The 17,924-nt window shown below is 43.5% G+C and overlaps 1 protein-coding gene across 3 annotated transcripts in view; it reads left to right on the top strand.

The window, feature by feature from the left end:
* The window catches only part of LOC121877706 (pecanex-like protein 1), a 35,949-nt gene extending 18,238 nt beyond the window's left edge, over positions 1-17,711 (top strand). Inside the window, exons 10-19 of one of the 3 annotated variants that reach the window (XR_006091039.1) lie at positions 1,633-4,474; positions 6,651-6,839; positions 6,996-7,189; positions 7,379-7,682; positions 8,389-8,579; positions 8,800-8,951; positions 9,498-9,851; positions 14,711-14,817; positions 15,500-16,258; positions 16,381-16,485. Coding sequence is in view for 1 of the 3 variants with exons in the window: in XM_042383534.1 (XP_042239468.1) it covers positions 1,633-4,474; positions 6,651-6,839; positions 6,996-7,189; positions 7,379-7,682; positions 8,389-8,579; positions 8,800-8,951; positions 9,498-9,851; positions 14,711-14,817; positions 15,500-16,200; positions 16,381-16,662 (5,316 nt within the window). In the remaining 2 variants the exon portion in view is untranslated. Of the gene's footprint in view, positions 1-1,632; positions 4,475-6,650; positions 6,840-6,995; positions 7,190-7,378; positions 7,683-8,388; positions 8,580-8,799; positions 8,952-9,497; positions 9,852-14,691; positions 14,818-15,499; positions 16,259-16,380 lie in introns of those variants that run through there. The other 2 variants (XM_042383534.1, XR_006091040.1) reach the window with 2 other exon arrangements.
* The last annotated feature ends 213 nt before the right edge of the window (positions 17,712-17,924 follow it).

The raw sequence follows: 17,924 nt of genomic DNA, 5'->3' as shown, positions 1-17,924 counted from the left end.
TATATATATATATATATATATATATATATATATATATATATATATATATATATATATATATATATATATATATATATATATATATATATATATATATCTCTATCGTCTAAGCTCTGGCAACCGTTACAATACATAACTGGTGAAGGGTCAAGGATCGCTAAAACCAGTCAGTTTATATACTGTACTGTAGTACATTTTAATGGCTGCTGCAGAAGCCGTAACTGAGCAGAACTTGGTAAATAAATCAATTGCTGAAATCTAGATTAAGTTTTCATGTGTTTTATTGATATATGTATAATGACTCCATAGCTCACTCACCTCACAAGTCAATGGTTATGTGTTTGACCAAAGTATTGGTGGTGGGATGGTTGTCCTGCACCAGTGAGTGAGTTCTGACCCTTGATCCTTCCAGGGGAGGTGAGGTAACCTTATTCCAGCTGATTGTTTTGCTAAGATTTACAAGACGGCATCAGTCCAACAGGGAGGGATTTGTATTCTTGAATAAAAACAAAACATAAAAACAATGGCTGTGTTTATAATAGAGAAGCATTGATTGCAGGCCATTAGTAAAGGCTGGTGAGAAAGTTCCCTCATTTATTCCTCAGGTCATTCGGGTTTGGTAATCATAGAGGTACAGTCGCTCAAGACGCAATCTTAATACTGTATGTTAGACAATATGACACAACGAACGAAGGATTATGACAACCTTACCAAGACAACAGGAGTCACAGGTTCATTATGACATTCATCAACCACCCTCTCAGTAATGACAGTTTTCTGAGTGACTGTACAGTACAGTAGTTGATGGTGATGCTTCTCAAGAAATAACATCAGCAGTTGTTGGTGGTGATTGTAGGTCAGTCATTTTAGGTTAATTAAGGCTACATTATATATTGTTTATGATATTACTGTACTCACTTAGTTCTTTATACTCTATATGTATACAGTATTAGACATTTTGGGATATTAACAAGTACAGTATGGGATCATTGCTCCTGTACTGTACTGTTGCTCCAACACTTGTCTCACACTACTAAAGTCTGCTCACCTCTTCCCCTGAACCTGAAGCATTTATAGACAGAATAATGTATCATTCTACTGCTTCATGAGTCTGAATCTTGGGGTTTGTGGTTCAGAGGGAGAGGTGAACAGACTTTAGTAGTTGACTATTTTACCTCACTATCATTTAAGGATCCTGCTCCTTGATCCATCCTCATGAAAGTTAGGGAATAGAAAAAATGTTAAATGAGAGAATATTAAAGATATACTTCAGTACAGTATAGATATCATGTTGGATAATGTTAAAATTTGATTGAAGATCTCTTGCAGAGTGTTGCCTAAGTGTAGAGGAAGGCGACGAGAGTTAATATGATGAACTATTGAGCTGAAACTTTGATACAAATAAGTTTAGATATACTGTACAGTAATTGTGGGTTAAGCTGTTGGTTGTGATAAATGTCAGGTTAAAGTATTGTTGGCTTCTTCTGAGTCTACGGAGCTTTAATAGTTATGGAAGACCTGTTCTCTGGCTGTAAGTGATGGATGTATCTTGTTAACATTGTGAGGTGATGGTTATTATATAACCAATATGTTTCAAAAGTTCTCATGTGGTTGTTGTTGTGTATTTTACAGAGACCAAGTCCGTTTCCTGCATTGACCAGAAGTGGAGGAGATAGTGATGACGATAATAAGCCTCACAGAACTATGGTGGAAAAGAAAACAGGAGGTGGTGGAGGCACGTCTCTATTTTCCGGTAACTCGTCACTGTCTGACGGAGGTCCTCCCCTGTCTGCACTATCCTCACTCTCCTCCCCAGGGACCCACCTCGCCGTGTCTCACGAGGACACCAGTGACGGAGCTGTCCACTGTTTTCAAGACGAGAGAGGAAATTGGTTTACGTACACGTTTAACGACAGAGGCGTGAGCACGGCCTCTAGCGTTATGCCTGTGAGCGACAACAGAGTTTTGACCAAACTTTTGCGGCGTACCAGCAACAACCTCCAGGGACCTAGTCAGAGCAGTAGCAGCCAGAATGCCTCCGGGGGTCTGACGCGCGGCGATGGTTCACTCAGCAGCTCCTCCATGTCTCTCTGCTCGGGGCTCACTGTCATACTGGACAACCACTTCCCGCCTGCCTCCTTGCCGTCTGCCTGGCCAGAGATCTGTAAGGCTAATCCCAACCTGTCGTCGTCAAACGTCGATCCGGCCAGTAGTGCGGCGGTGGTACCGGCTTCGTCGGCCGTACGCAGAAGGTGTTCTTCGCCCCCTGTCTCCACGACCGTCGTCAACATGAGAGATCAGGACAGAAATAATCAGGATGGCACGAGCGACCCCGACCCCATACCCAGGGTGACGGCCGGTCCCAGAGGGGGCCGGGACCTGCCCCTGCTGTCTTCTGAAACCCGTCATCACTTACAGCTGTTGAGTATAGGGGCCCCTCATAACCCTCTACAGCTGTTCACAAACGCACTGTTCGAGCGGAGACGCTCCAGCAACCGTCCGGTCACCGCCGCAGGTTCCATCATTACCTCCGAGGCCTTCGAGAACATTAGTCTCCCTCACGGGCTCGACGTGGATGTAGACCTGGGGCTGTCCTCCAACAAACTCAAGTTCCCCGTCTCAGCTCCTCACACTATACAATATTATAAGTTTAGAATTTGTGGGAACAGATCTGTAAAAATAAAGTTTGATAGACTCTTTTTGTTAGCATTACTAGACAGAAATGTTACATTTTTAGAAAATTTTATCTGTATTTTTCTTGCCATTTTCGTAAGCATTTTAGGGTGTATAATTCTGCACAAAGAGTTCTATCAGGAATTAAACGTGTTTATATTTTGTCTCGTGATGGCGAGTTGTCAGTATTCCTTATTCAAGAGCGTACAGCCCGACGCGGCTTCTCCCACGCACGGGTACAACCGCGTCGTGCTCTACAGCCGACCAGTATACTTCATCATCTGCTGCAGCATGATACTCCTCATACAGCTGTACTTAGACAGTAGCCACGCCTGGCGCAAGTTCATCCTCTACGGCATCGACTTTACCGACAGAGTAATGTTAGAACAGTGTAAAGACCTGCTACTGCTCTTTATACTCTTCTTCCCTCTCATCTTCAGTTTGGGGCTCTTACCTCAAGTCAACACCTTCCTCATGTACCTTCTAGAACAGACCGACATCCACATATTCGGGGGTAACGCGACCACCAGCCTCACCTCGGCTCTGTACTGCGTCGGTCGTTCCATCCTCACGGTTCTCTTCCTGTTTGGTTTTGCGTACGGCGGACTGAGGGAGCCGGAGGCCCAGACCCAGCACATCCTCTACTCTATATTCTGCGGTCTTACGGTGGCCTTCAGCTACCACCTGAGTCGCTCGGCCTCGGACCCCACCACCCTGTGGCGCCTCATCCAGCAACACATGTGGCCCGAGGAGCTCCGGCGGGAGACCAGGGCCGGCAACCCTCGGCCGCCGCAGGAAGCGGACGAGCTAACCGACCCGCTGCCGGAGAAGTTGCGCAACACCGTTCATTCTTGTTTGGTACACGATGCCATCATGTGCACCGTGGTGGCGGTGGCGATCTTTGCCGTGCACTCCAGTACTGTGTTCACCGTGCTCTTAGACGGCGAGAGCCCGGATCTTTTCACTGCACTCTGGATATTTGCCAGTCTGTTTGGCTTTTTCAATCACTATATAATACCACAGTTGAGAAAGCAGTTACCGTGGCTGTGCGTGGCTCACCCTGTGTGCAGAACTCACGAGTACAGTCAGTTTGAAGTGTACGACGCTGCCAAAATTATGTGGTTTGAAAAAGTGTATGTGTGGTTGTGTATCTTAGAAAAAAATATTGTATATCCTGTACTTTTTCTCTGTGCCTTAACCAAAGATGCACCAATGTTGGTAGAAAGGTTCGGTCTCAACCCAGGGACACTGATCACGGTGATATGTGGCGTCAAGTGTCTGCGTAGTGTATATTCTCAGCCACAGTTCCAATACCTCATACTGGCATTTGCCAAGCTCTTCTTCAACTGGGATTTTAAGGGGAAATCCGAGACATTTTTAGTCGACTACTTTATCATGGGAATAATTTTTACCCGTGTTTACGAATTCCTCCTCAAGATGAAATTCATAGTGACGTACATAGCCCCCTGGCAGATCACCTGGGGTTCGGCCTTCCACGCGTTCGCCCAGCCGTTCAGCGTGCCCCACTCGGCCATGTTGTTCGTACAAGCCGCCGTCTCGGCCATCCTGTCCACCCCACTCAACCCAATCCTGGGCTCGGCCATCTTCATCACCTCCTACATCCGCCCGATAAAATTCTGGGAGCGTGACTACAACACCAAGCGGGTCGACCACTCCAACACCCGGCTGTCGTCTCACCTAGAGCGTAACCCCGGCTCCGACGACAACAACCTCAACTCCATCTTCTACGAGCACCTGACCCGCTCCCTCCAACACTCACTCTGTGGAGACCTGCAGATGGGTCAGTATATTGTACTGTACTGTATCTCTAAGCATGGCTCTTTCTATTACTACATACAGTATGTACAGTGTTTTATAATAATGGTTATCAATGGTTATATACATTATTGAATATACAGTATGCCTGTTTTATATTGCAATTAAATTTTATGACTCCATAATTGTGTAGCAGCTTTACCATACAATATTAGATCACAGATTACTGTACTATATAGTTCTGGATGAATGACTTTAAGTTTCATATTTTTCTTTATATAATTTTGAAGGAATGTTTTGAAATGGATCAGATATATAATTTATGGACACCCTTATTATGTCTGCACTTACACCTCTCATCCCAACTTATGTCTCACTTAACATATCTGCCTCCCTCCCACGTCCTTTATGACCATCAAACCTTCCCATTGTTTAACTACCTTATACAGTTTTATTGTCTTAACACTATCACTGTATGGCGGTGTGTATGTATAACCTGTTGATAGTGCTACACAGGTGCACCTCTCTCTCTCAGTGTTTCAGCCTCCTGTAATTCTTCAGAACTGTGACAGCAGCTTATTTCCTCCACTGATCTTTGTTGTTATATAGTAACTTTGATGTGTTAACCTTGTCTTGTTCCTCACAGGACAGTACAGTACAGCATCACACATAGTTAACTCTCTGTTATGTAGCTCTTCTGGAGTTCTACTTGTTGAACCTATCACAATAGTATTCTATGAAGTTGTTTACACTTTATAAGACAGTGGTAGTTGTTACTAAGTTGTTGTGTTACACTTGGAAGCTGTCACTGACTGGCTAAGTTGGCACATCAAAGGTGTCGGTAATGACTATAACGTCGGTGCCAGAAAAGTCGCGTCATATTTTTTCTCTGATATACAGGAGGTCCTCGTTATAAGAGTATTCACTATCATTGGTTTCGCTGTTAAGTGGTCAACTTTTTGTGACCATCCACATAAGTCCCCCACATCAAAGTGGATTCCACTCAATAACTCTGAAAACTCCCAATAAAATTTACAGATGTCTTGCTGAAATGTTTGAAATTTCTTCCTGTTCCTGGCGTCACACACACACACACACACACACACACACACACGTACACACGTACACACGTGTGTCCCCGCGCCAGTCTCCTGCTTTGTTTCATCTAGACCAGAGCTGTGTTGAGTTTAGTCCTGCCTTTGTTGTGACCAGAGCTGTGTTGAGTTTAGTCCTGCCTTTGTTGTGACCTGAGCTGTGTTGAGTTTAGTCCTGCCTTTGTTGTGGTGAATTATTTTATTATTTTTGTCGCCATGAGTTCCCAACCCAAACAGGGTGGTGCAGCGCTCAAAAGGAAGCACACAGCTATAGTATAGATGTAAAGTTAGAAGTGATTAGGTAAAAGGAGAGTGGGAGTGGCCAATCCACCCGGTCCTGTTTCTTTTTCATCCTCCGACTAATTCTCCATCCCCCAACACCCACCTCCATCATGCCAAATATTTTATTAGGTTAAAAAAAATATTTTTAAAACATTATAATAAGTATTTTGTCTCAATGATCCACTGGAGTGAGTGTGCACCAGCAACAGTTGCTGCAGACCACTGGGTCGCTACCTGTCCTCGACACACCGACCCCAATGAACTTTAAGGATGTTAGATAACTTATAAAGTTAAATTATTTCTTAAAATAATGTTTTACCAAATGTTTAACAAATGTTCTAAGGTAAATAATTGTTAAAAGACATCATAACTTTTGTTAGTGTTGTGTGTAATGTCTTGGTCCCAATATGATCTACTGTATTTCTGTTATTTATTATGGGATTAATTCATCGCTTTAAGTGGATTCATTATTTGAGACGTTTTTCCGGTGCTAATTAACTGTGGATAACGAGGACCCTCTGTATTCCAATAGTAACAGATACATCTTTAAATACTGTACTGTATTATTTTATCAATGGCATTCATTTAAAAATACAAACTTGAGCTTTATAATATTACTATCCAGCACATGATGGGTACAGTACAGTACACTTAAGCCTCTATTTAATGGACTATATAGAGAAAAGTCAATACCAAGGGTCCCTTAGATGTGAAAACCCCACCCAACGTATTTTATTTAGAGAGAAGTTCATTACATGGAGGATTGACTGTACAGTACAGTATAGTATTGTGTTTAAATGGTGACAATAATGTACTTTATGACAGGACGGTGGGGAGCTGCCAGCCAGGGAGATTGCTTTGTGTTAGCGTCCGATTACCTCAACTGTCTGGTCCACATCATCGAGCTCGGCAACGGTCTCGTAACATTCCAAATGCGAGGACTAGAGTTCCGTGGTACTTACTGTCAGCAGAGGGAAGTGGAGGCCATATCTGAGGGTGTGGAGGAAGATGCTGGTAAGTGTGTGTGTGTGTGTGTGACTAAACTTTGTGTCTTTTAATATTGTCAAATGATTTAGGTTAGTTTTGCAGTGTTACCCAAGAGTTGTTGGGTCTTGGGTGAAGCTACAGTGGGCTATAGAGACAGGTTCTCACTTGAGGTTCTTGGTGCAGGATGTTGTTGCTGTGAGCCGGGCCACCTCCCCCACTTACTAAGTGCCAACGCGGCGTTCAACCAACGATGGCTGGCCTGGGAAGTGACAGCCACCAAGTACGTCCTGGAGGGTTACTCCATCTCCGATAACTCCGCCGCCTCCATGTTACAAATATTTGAACTCCGCAAGATTCTCATTACATATTATGTCAAGGTGAGGACCTGAAGTCATATGGTTTGTGAATTGGTAATCTTACACGTACAGCTCAGCACAGTAGTCCCAAGTTATTGAGGGACTTAACATGTATATAATGATTTGTTTATCCTGGTTCCTTGATCTTTATTGCTATAGTAATTTTTTATCCCAAGATAATGTTTGTAATCAATGAATTCAACATTACAGAGCATCATTTTTTATGTGGTGCGCTCGGTCAAGCTCAAGGAGTGGCTGGAGAAGGCCGAGATAGACGCTTCTCTCTCACACACCCGAGATAAAAAGTTTGTGGACCTCGACCCCATCTTTAATCTGAACATAGACGAGGACTACGATTTCAAGGAGTCGGGCATTACCAGAACGAGTTTCTGCAACGTCTACCACGAGTGGATTGTTTACTGCGTGACGAGGAGGGACCGCAACGATCAGGAACAGATAGAGAGTAGTCGAGAGTCACAACTCATCTCCCTCTGTCTGGCTCTCAGTCTCTTAGGTGAGTTGTTTAATCTTTGTAAATGTTTTCCTCTGGTAGATGGGAGGCAACAGTGGGGACTGTTAGTGTTGGGAGCATCACAGTGGAACACATCTGTTATGGCAGTAAAGTTATCCAGTGTTAAATAGATTCTGGAGGTGTGAAATGTGTATTGAATAATATTTGCCGTGTAATTTATAGTTTTAGCAGTGCTGTAGAATTATGAAAATCTATTTAAAAAAATGGATAAGAATTTGTCATAAGGTTTTTTAATGCTTAATGGTAGCTGTTTATTAAATTATTTGTGTCAGTTTGAGTGAGTCAAGTAGTAATTCAGGATTGAGCTTCATGTGCCTGACTGAAGCATAAATAATACTCTTGATCTCACACACACACACACACACACACACACACACACACACACACACACACACACAAGCAGCAGCCACTGTCTTCTCTACACTGTTGAGAGTTACAAGTTAACCTTTAGTGTAATAATCCCTCTCATAAGCTCTTATATAAGTTCCATCACACAGTATTTGTTCTGTCAACAGGTTTATCTTATGTTTGTAATCCTTTACTAATCATTCCTTGGGAGACAAATATGTGAGGTGTCTGTCTAGTGCAGGGGGCCACGGTGTGCCCAGTATTGGAGATATTTTTATCAGAGGTGCGTAGTGGTGTTGGGCAGAGAACTTTTAGCCGACCCATTAACTTGTGCCCGCAGGTAGACGTGCTCTGGGTGCTGCCTCGCACAATGCCATGTCCAGTGTCGACTTCTTCCTTCACGGTCTACACGCACTCTTTAAGGGTGACTTCCGCATTACCTCCATGAGGGACGAGTGGGTGTTCTCAGACATGGAGCTGCTGAGGAAGGTGGTCGCCCCTGGAGTCAGGATGAGCCTCAAGCTCCATCAGGTGAATGTGTCTATATCTTAATGTCTGTCAATAATATAGACTCTATATAATTACAGAATATCCAATAAAATGTCTCCCTTTTCCCAGAAAGTTGCTTGATCTAAATATTTTGTTTATTCATTTACTGTATTTGAACAACTTCCTTATCATCATGTAAATATTGTGTGAACTATGGCAATGTTTTATAGTTAACCCTTTTCTTTGTCTTCTTTTTTCTCAGGACCATTTTATGCTCCCTGATGAATATGACAACCATGAATCACTGTATAATGCCATCCTGGAGCACGAAGCCCACCTAGTCATATCCCATGAGGGCGACCCAACCTGGCGCAACGCCGTCCTCTCCGGCAAACCTTCTCTCCTGGCCCTAAGGTGAGTCACTCCTGGCTGGGTGAGAGACCTCACATATAGAGAATACAGTGCAGTGAAACCTCTATATAATGGGCTTCTCTCTTCATGCAATCCATTAAATGGAGGTTTCACTGTACATTAAACATTTATAATGACTTCTTTTTAGATTATGGAAGGTAAAAACAGCAGTTTCTTAAAAGTATGAAACGTTCACACAGTATTCTAACTACAGTATTTCTTGAACCCTCCCCACCTCTCATCCCCACCATAGTTTTTAATCCTCTCTAGTCTGCTCCAGCCTGTCAGTGTTGGGACGGTCACTCTTTATTAATACAGTATTAAGTGTCTCGGCTTTTTGTGAAACATTATGAAATTTATCACAAACATTTTGGAGTGTAGAGGTGTATTATGGGTCATGGAGTAGGATTTGTTTTGCCTCTTTAGCTTTTTTTAGAACTTAACTGTAGCCTAAATATTTTTCCAATCACCAGAACTTTACCAGAAGCTTAATTGTTGTCCAAACCACCATATTTTTTATACCGTTTAATTCTTTATTGTTAATTGCAGACACGTAATGGACGACGGTGCCGACGAATACAAAATCATCATGCTCAACAAGAGGCACCTGTCCTTCCGCGTCATCAAGGTGAACCGAGAGTGTGTCCGGGGTCTATGGGCCGGCCAGCAGCAGGAATTGGTGTATCTCCGTAATCGCAATCCAGAACGGGGCTCCATCCAGAATGCCAAACAAGCTCTCCGTAACATCATAAACTCTTCGTGCGATCAGCCCATCGGCTACCCGATATACGTGTCTCCGCTCACGACGTCTTACGCCGACACCAACGATCAGATCAAGGGAGTGTGTGGTGGACCCATCAGTCTGACGCTCGTCAAGGAAACTGTTATTAATGTTTGGAAGAGGTAAGATGCTGATGGCTTCTTTATCTGGTCACCACTTGATGCTGGACTTAACTGCTTGTAATTTTAAATAAATACAGGATTTTATAAAAAAAAATTGATATTTAAACTTACTAGGATTTTATTTTATTTATACAGCTCCTCTCCGACTTACGACCTACTCGACTTATGACCACCCGAACATACGACCGCCTCAGTCATACCAAAAATTTTGTCAAATTACTGTACATATTTTCGTGTCCCAATGTCAGTGATTGCGCTGTGTACCGACAAAATTTTTGTTTGTAATTCACTTTAAAATGGCTGGCAAGCTTAAAAGTGAGAGTTTTGTGGTACTGAGAAGAAAAAGAGATACCCATTTTAGATTTTCTATGTATTATTTAAGCATTTTCGACTTATGACCTGGATTTGGGTCCCTAACCCCGTTGTAAGTCGGGGAGGAGCTGTATCATAGTTTTAAATTTCAAGTTTAATTTTCGGCGTCAAATGTCCACAGGCTGCAACGCCAGATATTTTATCCAATCAATCAATCTTTATGTGGTAATAATGCTTAGAAATGTTAGGTTATGTGGTATTAATGCTTACAAAGGGAAAAGGAACTAGAGGTAGATATATTTGGTTTGAGAATTTTAGGTGGAAGGGCATTGGAGTTGTAAAGAAATTGGTATATCTCCTTTGGTGATTTTGAAAAAAAAAACTTTTGATAAAGTGAAACACAATAAACTTATAGAGATCTTGGAAAGAATAATTATTAATGAAGGCTATATTAGAATTGTAAAGATTCTTTACTGGCAACAGTAAATAATGAAGTTATTAATTGGTTCACAGTTAGACAGGGAGTGGTGATCTGTCTCCAACATTGTATACAGTAATATATATTCAGAATTCTTAATGAGAGAAGTTATAAGTAATGAAGGCCTAAAAGTTAATGGTAAGGTAATATCAAATATACACTATGCAGATGTTACTGCTCTTATCACAGATAATCAAGAGGCATTATGAAAACCCATAAACAGATTAGAAGAAAAAGGTGAAAAATATGATTTGAAAGTTAATGATGTAAAGATGAAACTAATTGTTATTTACAAATTGGAAATAAATCCTAAAATAAAAATTATGGTAGGCAACAGGAAACTGAAACTAGTGGAAAATTTAGAGTTTTTTGGAAGTAACATTAGCTGTGTTGGTAGATGTGTGGAAGAAATCAAAATAAGAAGAGGGCAAGCAAAAACAGCATTTAATAATGTATAAGACCAAATGAAAGGGGACATTAACTTCAATTTGAGAAAAAATCTGTATTTACATGTGGGCCAGAAGTGTGGACACTTTCAGCAGACAACGGAAAGAGGTTGGAGGCCTTTGAAATGAGGTGTTATAGGCAACTGTTAAGAATTAGCTACACTAACGGGAAAACAAACGAAAAGTAGTAAGGTTAGCAAAATCTTCAAGAGAAAAAGTTGAAATGTACAGAAAAAGAAAAATGAGATACTTTGGTCATATAATTAGGGATGAGGGAATAGTAACAGAAATATTATAATGGGCAAAGTTGAGGGTAGAAGGGCCAGGGGAAGGCAGAGACTGGGATGGATGAATAAAATTAAAAACGGAGTATAAAAGACATACAAACAATAGGAGGATTGGTAAAAATGGCCCAAAAACGTCGCCAACCCTCAGATATACTCGTAAGGGCGGTACTATGATTGATTGGGGGGTAAATATAGAGGTTAAACAGAGTGTACAGTATTAAGAGTAGCTAGACAGTAAATATTATTTGTATTATGCAAAGCCAATGTTTGTTGGGGCTTCAGTCGATGGTATCCCTGTGTGAGTACTGTACACGTTGGTACCATTGGTGAGGGATACATAGTGAAGTGTTGAGAGTTGTGTAAGGTTAGTGATACATGGACCAGAGGTGTGTAAGGTTAGTGGTACATGGACCAGAGTTGTGTAAGGTTAGTGGTACATGGACCAGAGTTGTGTAAGGTTAGTGATACATGGACCAGAGGTGTGTAAGGTTAGTGATACATGGACCAGAGTTGTGTAAGGTTAGTGATACATGGACCAGAGGTGTGTAAGGTTAGTGATACATGGACCAGAGTTGTGTAAGGTTAGTGATACATGACCAGAGTTGTGTAAGGTTAGTGGCACATGGACCAGAGGTAAGGTTACCCAGAGTTGTGTAAGGTTAATGATACATGGACCAGAGTTGTGTAAGGTTAATGTACATGGACCAGAGTTGTGTAAGGTTAGTGGTACATGGACCATAGTTGTGTAAGGTTAGTGTACATGGACCAGAGTTGTGTAAGGTTAGTGGTACATGGACCAGAGTTGTGTAAGGTTAGTGATATGGACCAGAGTTGTGTAAGGTTAGTGATACATGGACCAGAGTTGTGTAAGGTTAGTGATACATGGACCAGAGTTGTGTAAGGTTAATGGGTACATGGACCAGAGTTGTGTGGGTTAGTGTATGACCAGAGTTGTGTAAGGTTAATGATATGGACCAGAGGTGTGTAAGGTTAGTGATACATGGACCAGAGTTGTGTAAGGTTAGTGGTACATGGACCATGACCAGTTGTGTAAGGTTAGTGGTACATGGACCAGAGTTGTGTGTAAGGTTAGTGATACATGGACCAGAGTTGTGTGTAAGGTTAGTGGTACATGGACCAGAGTTGTGTAAGGTTAGTGGTACATGGACCAGAGGTGTGTAAGGTTAGTGATACATGGACCAGAGTTGTGTAAGGTTAGTGGTACATGGACCAGAGTTGTGTAAGGTTAGTGGTACATGGACCAGAGGTGTGTAAGGTTAGTGATACATGGACCAGAGGTGTGTAAGGTTAGTGGTACATGGACCAGAGTTGTGTAAGGTTAGTGGTACTTGGACCAGAGTTGTGTAAGGTTAGTGGTACATGGACCAGAGGTGTGTAAGGTTAGTGGTACATGGACCAGAGGTGTGTAAGGTTAGTGATACATGGACCAGAGGTGTGTAAGGTTAGTGATACATGGACCAGAGTTGTGTAAGGTTAGTGGTACATGGACCAGAGTTGTGTAAGGTTAGTGGTACATGGACCAGAGGTGTGTAAGGTTAATGATACATGGACCAGAGGTGTGTAAGGTTAGTGGTACATGGACCAGAGTTGTGTAAGGTTAGTGGTACTTGGACCAGAGTTGTGTAAGGTTAGTGGTACATGGACCAGAGGTGTGTAAGGTTAGTGATGCATGGACCAGGGGTTGTGTGGAGTTAATGATACATGGACCCAGGGGTTGTGTGGGTTAGTGACCATGGACCCAGAGTTGTGTAAGGTTAATGAGTACATGGACCAGAGTTGTGTAGGTTAATTGGTACACATGGACCAGAGTTGATATTAAGGTTAATGATACATGGACCAGGGGTGTGTAAGGTTAGTGGTACATGGACCCAGAGTTGTGCTAAGGTTAATGATACATGGACCAGAGTTGTGTGAGTTAGTGGTACATGGACCAGAGCTGTCAGCAAGGTTAGTGATACATGGACCAGGGATTTGTGTGGGTTAATGATGCATGGACCAGAGTTGTGTAAGGTTGGTGGTGCATGGACCAGAGTTGTGTAAGGTTGGTGATGGACCAGGGGTTGTGTAAGGTTAATGATACATGGACCAGGGGTTGTGTAGGTTGGTGATGCATGGACCAGGTTGTGTAGGGTTTGGTGGTACATGGTTGGGGTTGTGTGGGTTAATGATACATGGACCAGGAATTGGTGTAAGGTTAGTGGTACATGGACCCAGAGTTGTGAGTTAATGATATGGACCAGAGTTGTATGAGTTAGTGGTACATGGACCAGAGTTCAATGTGGAGTTAATTGATACATGGACCAGAGTTGTGTAAGGTTGGTGATACATGGACCAGGTTGTGTAGGTTAATGATACATGGACCAGAGGTGTGTAAGGTTAGTGGTACTGGACTGGGGTTGTGTGGGTTAATGATACATGGACCAGAGTTGTGTAAGGTTAATGATACATGGACCAGAGTTGTGTAAGGTTAGTGATACATGGACCAGAGTTGTGTAAGGTTAGTGATACATGGACCAGAGTTGTGTAAGGTTAGTGATACATGGACCAGAGTTGTGTAAGGTTAATGATACATGGACCAGAGGTGTGTAAGGTTAGTGATACATGGACCAGATTGTGTAAGGTTAGTGATACATGGACCAGAGGTGTGTAAGGTTAGTGATACATGGACCAGAGTTGTGTAAGGTTAGTGATACATGGACCAGAGTTGTGTAAGGTTAGTGATACATGGACCAGAGTTGTGTAAGGTTAGTGATACATGGACCAGAGTTGTGTAAGGTTAATGATACATGGACCAGAGGTGTGTAAGGTTAGTGATAGATGAGTTTGTTTATTTTTTTATTTAGTGGTACTGTACTGTACTGTACTGTACTGTGCCCTCCTAACAGCTGAATGGTGTAGTGTCACTTGGTTTGTTTAGGCAGATGGGAAGTTGTGTAATCATTTGCACACTGTATGGTATCAAAGTTTAGTACAGTACAGTATATAGGAAGGGTCTTGGTTCTTGGTGTAGGTCTTTATATATTAGTGTCACAGTACTGTGGTGTAGTGGAGACCACGAATGAGACCACACATAATTTTAGCCTTTATAGATCACAGGAAGACTAGCTTTCCCAAGTGCTCACCTCACCTAGCCAGCCTGAAGTTTAATTACTCCCTAGACCACATCTGGGGGAATGGCGTGAGCTGATCTACATGTAGGTAATCCATAAAGGATGGGATTATGGAACGGTCTCGATTGTGGTCCCGACTACATCGCCAGTGTGTAGTATAATTATGTATTGCAAAAACATTTCAAGAGTGTTATCACGGTGGCAGAGTACGACGGCGGTGCGGCGAGGGTTGTTCTAGTGGCAGCTCGGGGCTCAACGACGAGTGTGGGAGGACGGCCGATCCACACCACGGCAACATTCCACTCCATCAAGGTGAGTGTATAGAGAAATATATTTATTGCTTAGTATTTCTGTTGCCTCCTCGGATGTACTGTATACCCTCCCCAAACTGTGTTCTCCCAGTGTGCACGTACTGTATATACAACCTTTGTTCACCATCCCCTACAATGTAATTTTCTACTTTTCATGCCACCCTCCTCCTCTTCCATGCCACCCTCCTCCTCTTCCATGCCACCCTCCTCCTCTTCCATGCCACCCTTCTCCTCTTCCATGCCACCCTTCTCCTCTTCCATGCCACCCTTCTCCTCTTCCATGCCACCCTCCTCCTCTTCCATGCCACCCTCCTCTTCCATGCCACCCTCCTCTTCCATGCCCCCTCCTCTTCCATGCCACCCTCCTCTTCCATGCCACCCTCCTCTTCCATGCTACCCTCCTCTTCAATGCCACCCTCCTCTTCCATGCCTCCCTCCTCTTCCATGCCCACCACCATGCCCCAGCCTCAGCTTGTACTCACCTCACCTACACCTCAGGTGTTGACAGCCACATTGAATAATGACTGGAAGGATAGATTTACACCTCAACCAAGAGTAACTTACTGTACAACCATCAGTGTGTGTTGTCACTACACTATTTGTTATGGGCCAACAGGCAGTACTACATAAAGCTCTTGTTTTTCATTTATAATTTAAATTAAATGATTCTCCTCTTCTTGCAGTCTTGACGACAGTACCCCCAAGTTTGGGGTCTGGTGGCAGTCAAGATGGCTCCCAGGTTGGCGGTCTGAGCTTGGTCACGGCTACGGGAAGTTTGGGTCACGGAAGTTTGGGACGCGGCGGCTCGCTGTCCCGCGGGTCTCTACACGCCAACCGTGGCTCTATTGTGTCGACCGTGTCATCTCTGGTTGGTCCTGCCAATAAACAGTCCACTTCTACCCTGGCAAGTTTGGCCGGTCTTCTCTCCGACACTACGGCCGGACTCACCCGTCTGGATCCCAGGGACAGAGACGGGCTCAGCGAGGGGTCTGCCAGCAGTAAAGATCGGGATTGGAGCGGCCGAGACGTATCTCTGCACGGCGGGCGAGATGGAGGATCGATTCACAGCGGGCGGGAAGGATCGCTACACAGCGGAAGAGAAGGTTCCCTACACAGCAGTAGAGATGCGTCTCTACACGGCTCTCTGCCGGGCGGTGAGAAACGAGTCCGTCAGGGAATATCCGCCAGCAGCCGCAGCACACCCACGTCTTCCTTGTCCACTCCCGCCCGGGACGTGCCCATCGTGTCCGGTTCCCGGGACCCTCATCTGCGGGATGCAAGTTGGGATGCGTCGAGCCTCAGGGAGGACTGTGGCACCTTACACGAGGAGAGTGAAGAAAAGTTCGCCACGCCTCCGCCGGATAAACACGTGCAGCGAGTCCGGGTATGACAACTCCGGCGTCTTGTCGAAACTTGTCGTCCCTGCCAGAGTTATGGTGGTAGTGAGTCACATCTTGTATAATGGCATACAACATTTATGACACTGATGAAACAACCTTAAAATGATAGGTACAGTACAGAACACACAACCAAAATATTAAATATGTAATGGTATTATTTTCAGATAATAGATGCCAACCAGGTTTATGACACCTTAAACATGGGTCGTCGCATCGATGTAGTTTGGCCCGACGAAGGCATGCGCAAGAGAGGTGGGAGGAGCTTCTGGGGTCACTGGGTGCCAGTGGAGGGCATGGAGGGACCCATCGTACACACCTGGACGCCCCACCACCCCGACCCTCACCTCCGCTCCCACGTGGGTCGCGTCATCCTCCTAGTTCAAATTGAGGACAAGTTTGTTCCTGTCGCCCAGAGTGCTGTGCAAGACCTTGGGGCTGAAGTCTAGGTTGCATTTCTCACCTTAAGCTTGAAGAATGCTTTAGTCACATCTGGTTATTGTGACAGTAAGTAAGTAAATGCTAGACTTTGTTAAGAAAAATACAGTACTACCATTTGTGGGCGGTTCATTTGTCGGATTTGATAAATTTATATTAATGGTTAGTAATTATTAGAAACTTTTATAAGAATCCTTTTGAAAGTTCTTAGACAGTAGGGAAGTTATACAAAACATTTCTTTAATAAAAAAGTTGTAGATGTTTTAAGAGAGAGAACGAACACGTGTGTCGTCGAGGTAACTCGGAGCCGGACCCGTAATATCATACTTGGGCTCCTGTATTTCATGTGCTTCCGTGCATAATATAATGTTGTAGGCGAGACACAGGAGTGTCTTGTATAACAGAGATGATGTCCTCTTGGACTTTATCAACATTGTGAAGAGTTTTGCACAAAATAAGAACAAAAATACTGTAGGTGCACCAAAAACCTTTCAGCTTGCCTCACATTTATTTGTCCTCATTTATTATTACAGGGGGTATTGGACGGGGCTCCCTGTGTGTTACTGTTTCCCCTGACTGATGCTAAGTGTTGACTAAAGTAAACTCGGTATAATTTTTATGATATTTTAGACATTGTGTAACTCAAATCAGCCAGCCAGTCAGATGTGAGGAGGAAAGATAAACATACCAGCCCTTGGGAGCTTGAGCCTAGGACGAACAAACAAACAAACCTGTTAATCTTACCTGTCAGCCCCCCCTCCCCCCTCTCTCTAGTGCTCAAATGGTAAACTGTGCTAGTTACTGTGTAATGAGGGGGTATATTTTGTAATGATGGGCCAACCTACCCTAGTGGTATTCCTATAATGCCTGAGAGTTGCTACATACACCACTGTAAAGTCATCAACACAGTGGAGTCCTGGTCGTGATAGAAGATGCAGTGCTACAGTACAGTTTTGTATCTCGGCCAAAAGAGGGAAGCAACTAAGTACTTCCAGACTATTCAACTCCACCCCCTAGGCCCCGGCAGATTGTCCCAGCGCTCACTTACACGAGACACACACACACAAGTGATGCTGGATTCCCTCTTTTAATACTACTTTCATACAGTTAGCTCACATTTTATTTATTTTTCAGTCCATGACAGTTGTTTGACCGACGACTTTGGTTCACGCTACAGCTTAAACTTGTAATGTGTGCTGGCTTGAGATGCTGTACTAGCTTAGCCTCCTGGTGACTGATCAGTTCAATGCTTTGTTTCATGTGAAAAACATTG

This window comes from Homarus americanus, unplaced genomic scaffold, assembly GCF_018991925.1.
Source record: "Homarus americanus isolate GMGI-L3 unplaced genomic scaffold, GMGI_Hamer_2.0 scaffold24523, whole genome shotgun sequence".
Taxonomy (NCBI): domain Eukaryota; kingdom Metazoa; phylum Arthropoda; class Malacostraca; order Decapoda; family Nephropidae; genus Homarus; species Homarus americanus.
Note: the sequence above shows the minus strand (reverse complement) of the source record. Positions and strands in the feature narration are given on the sequence as shown.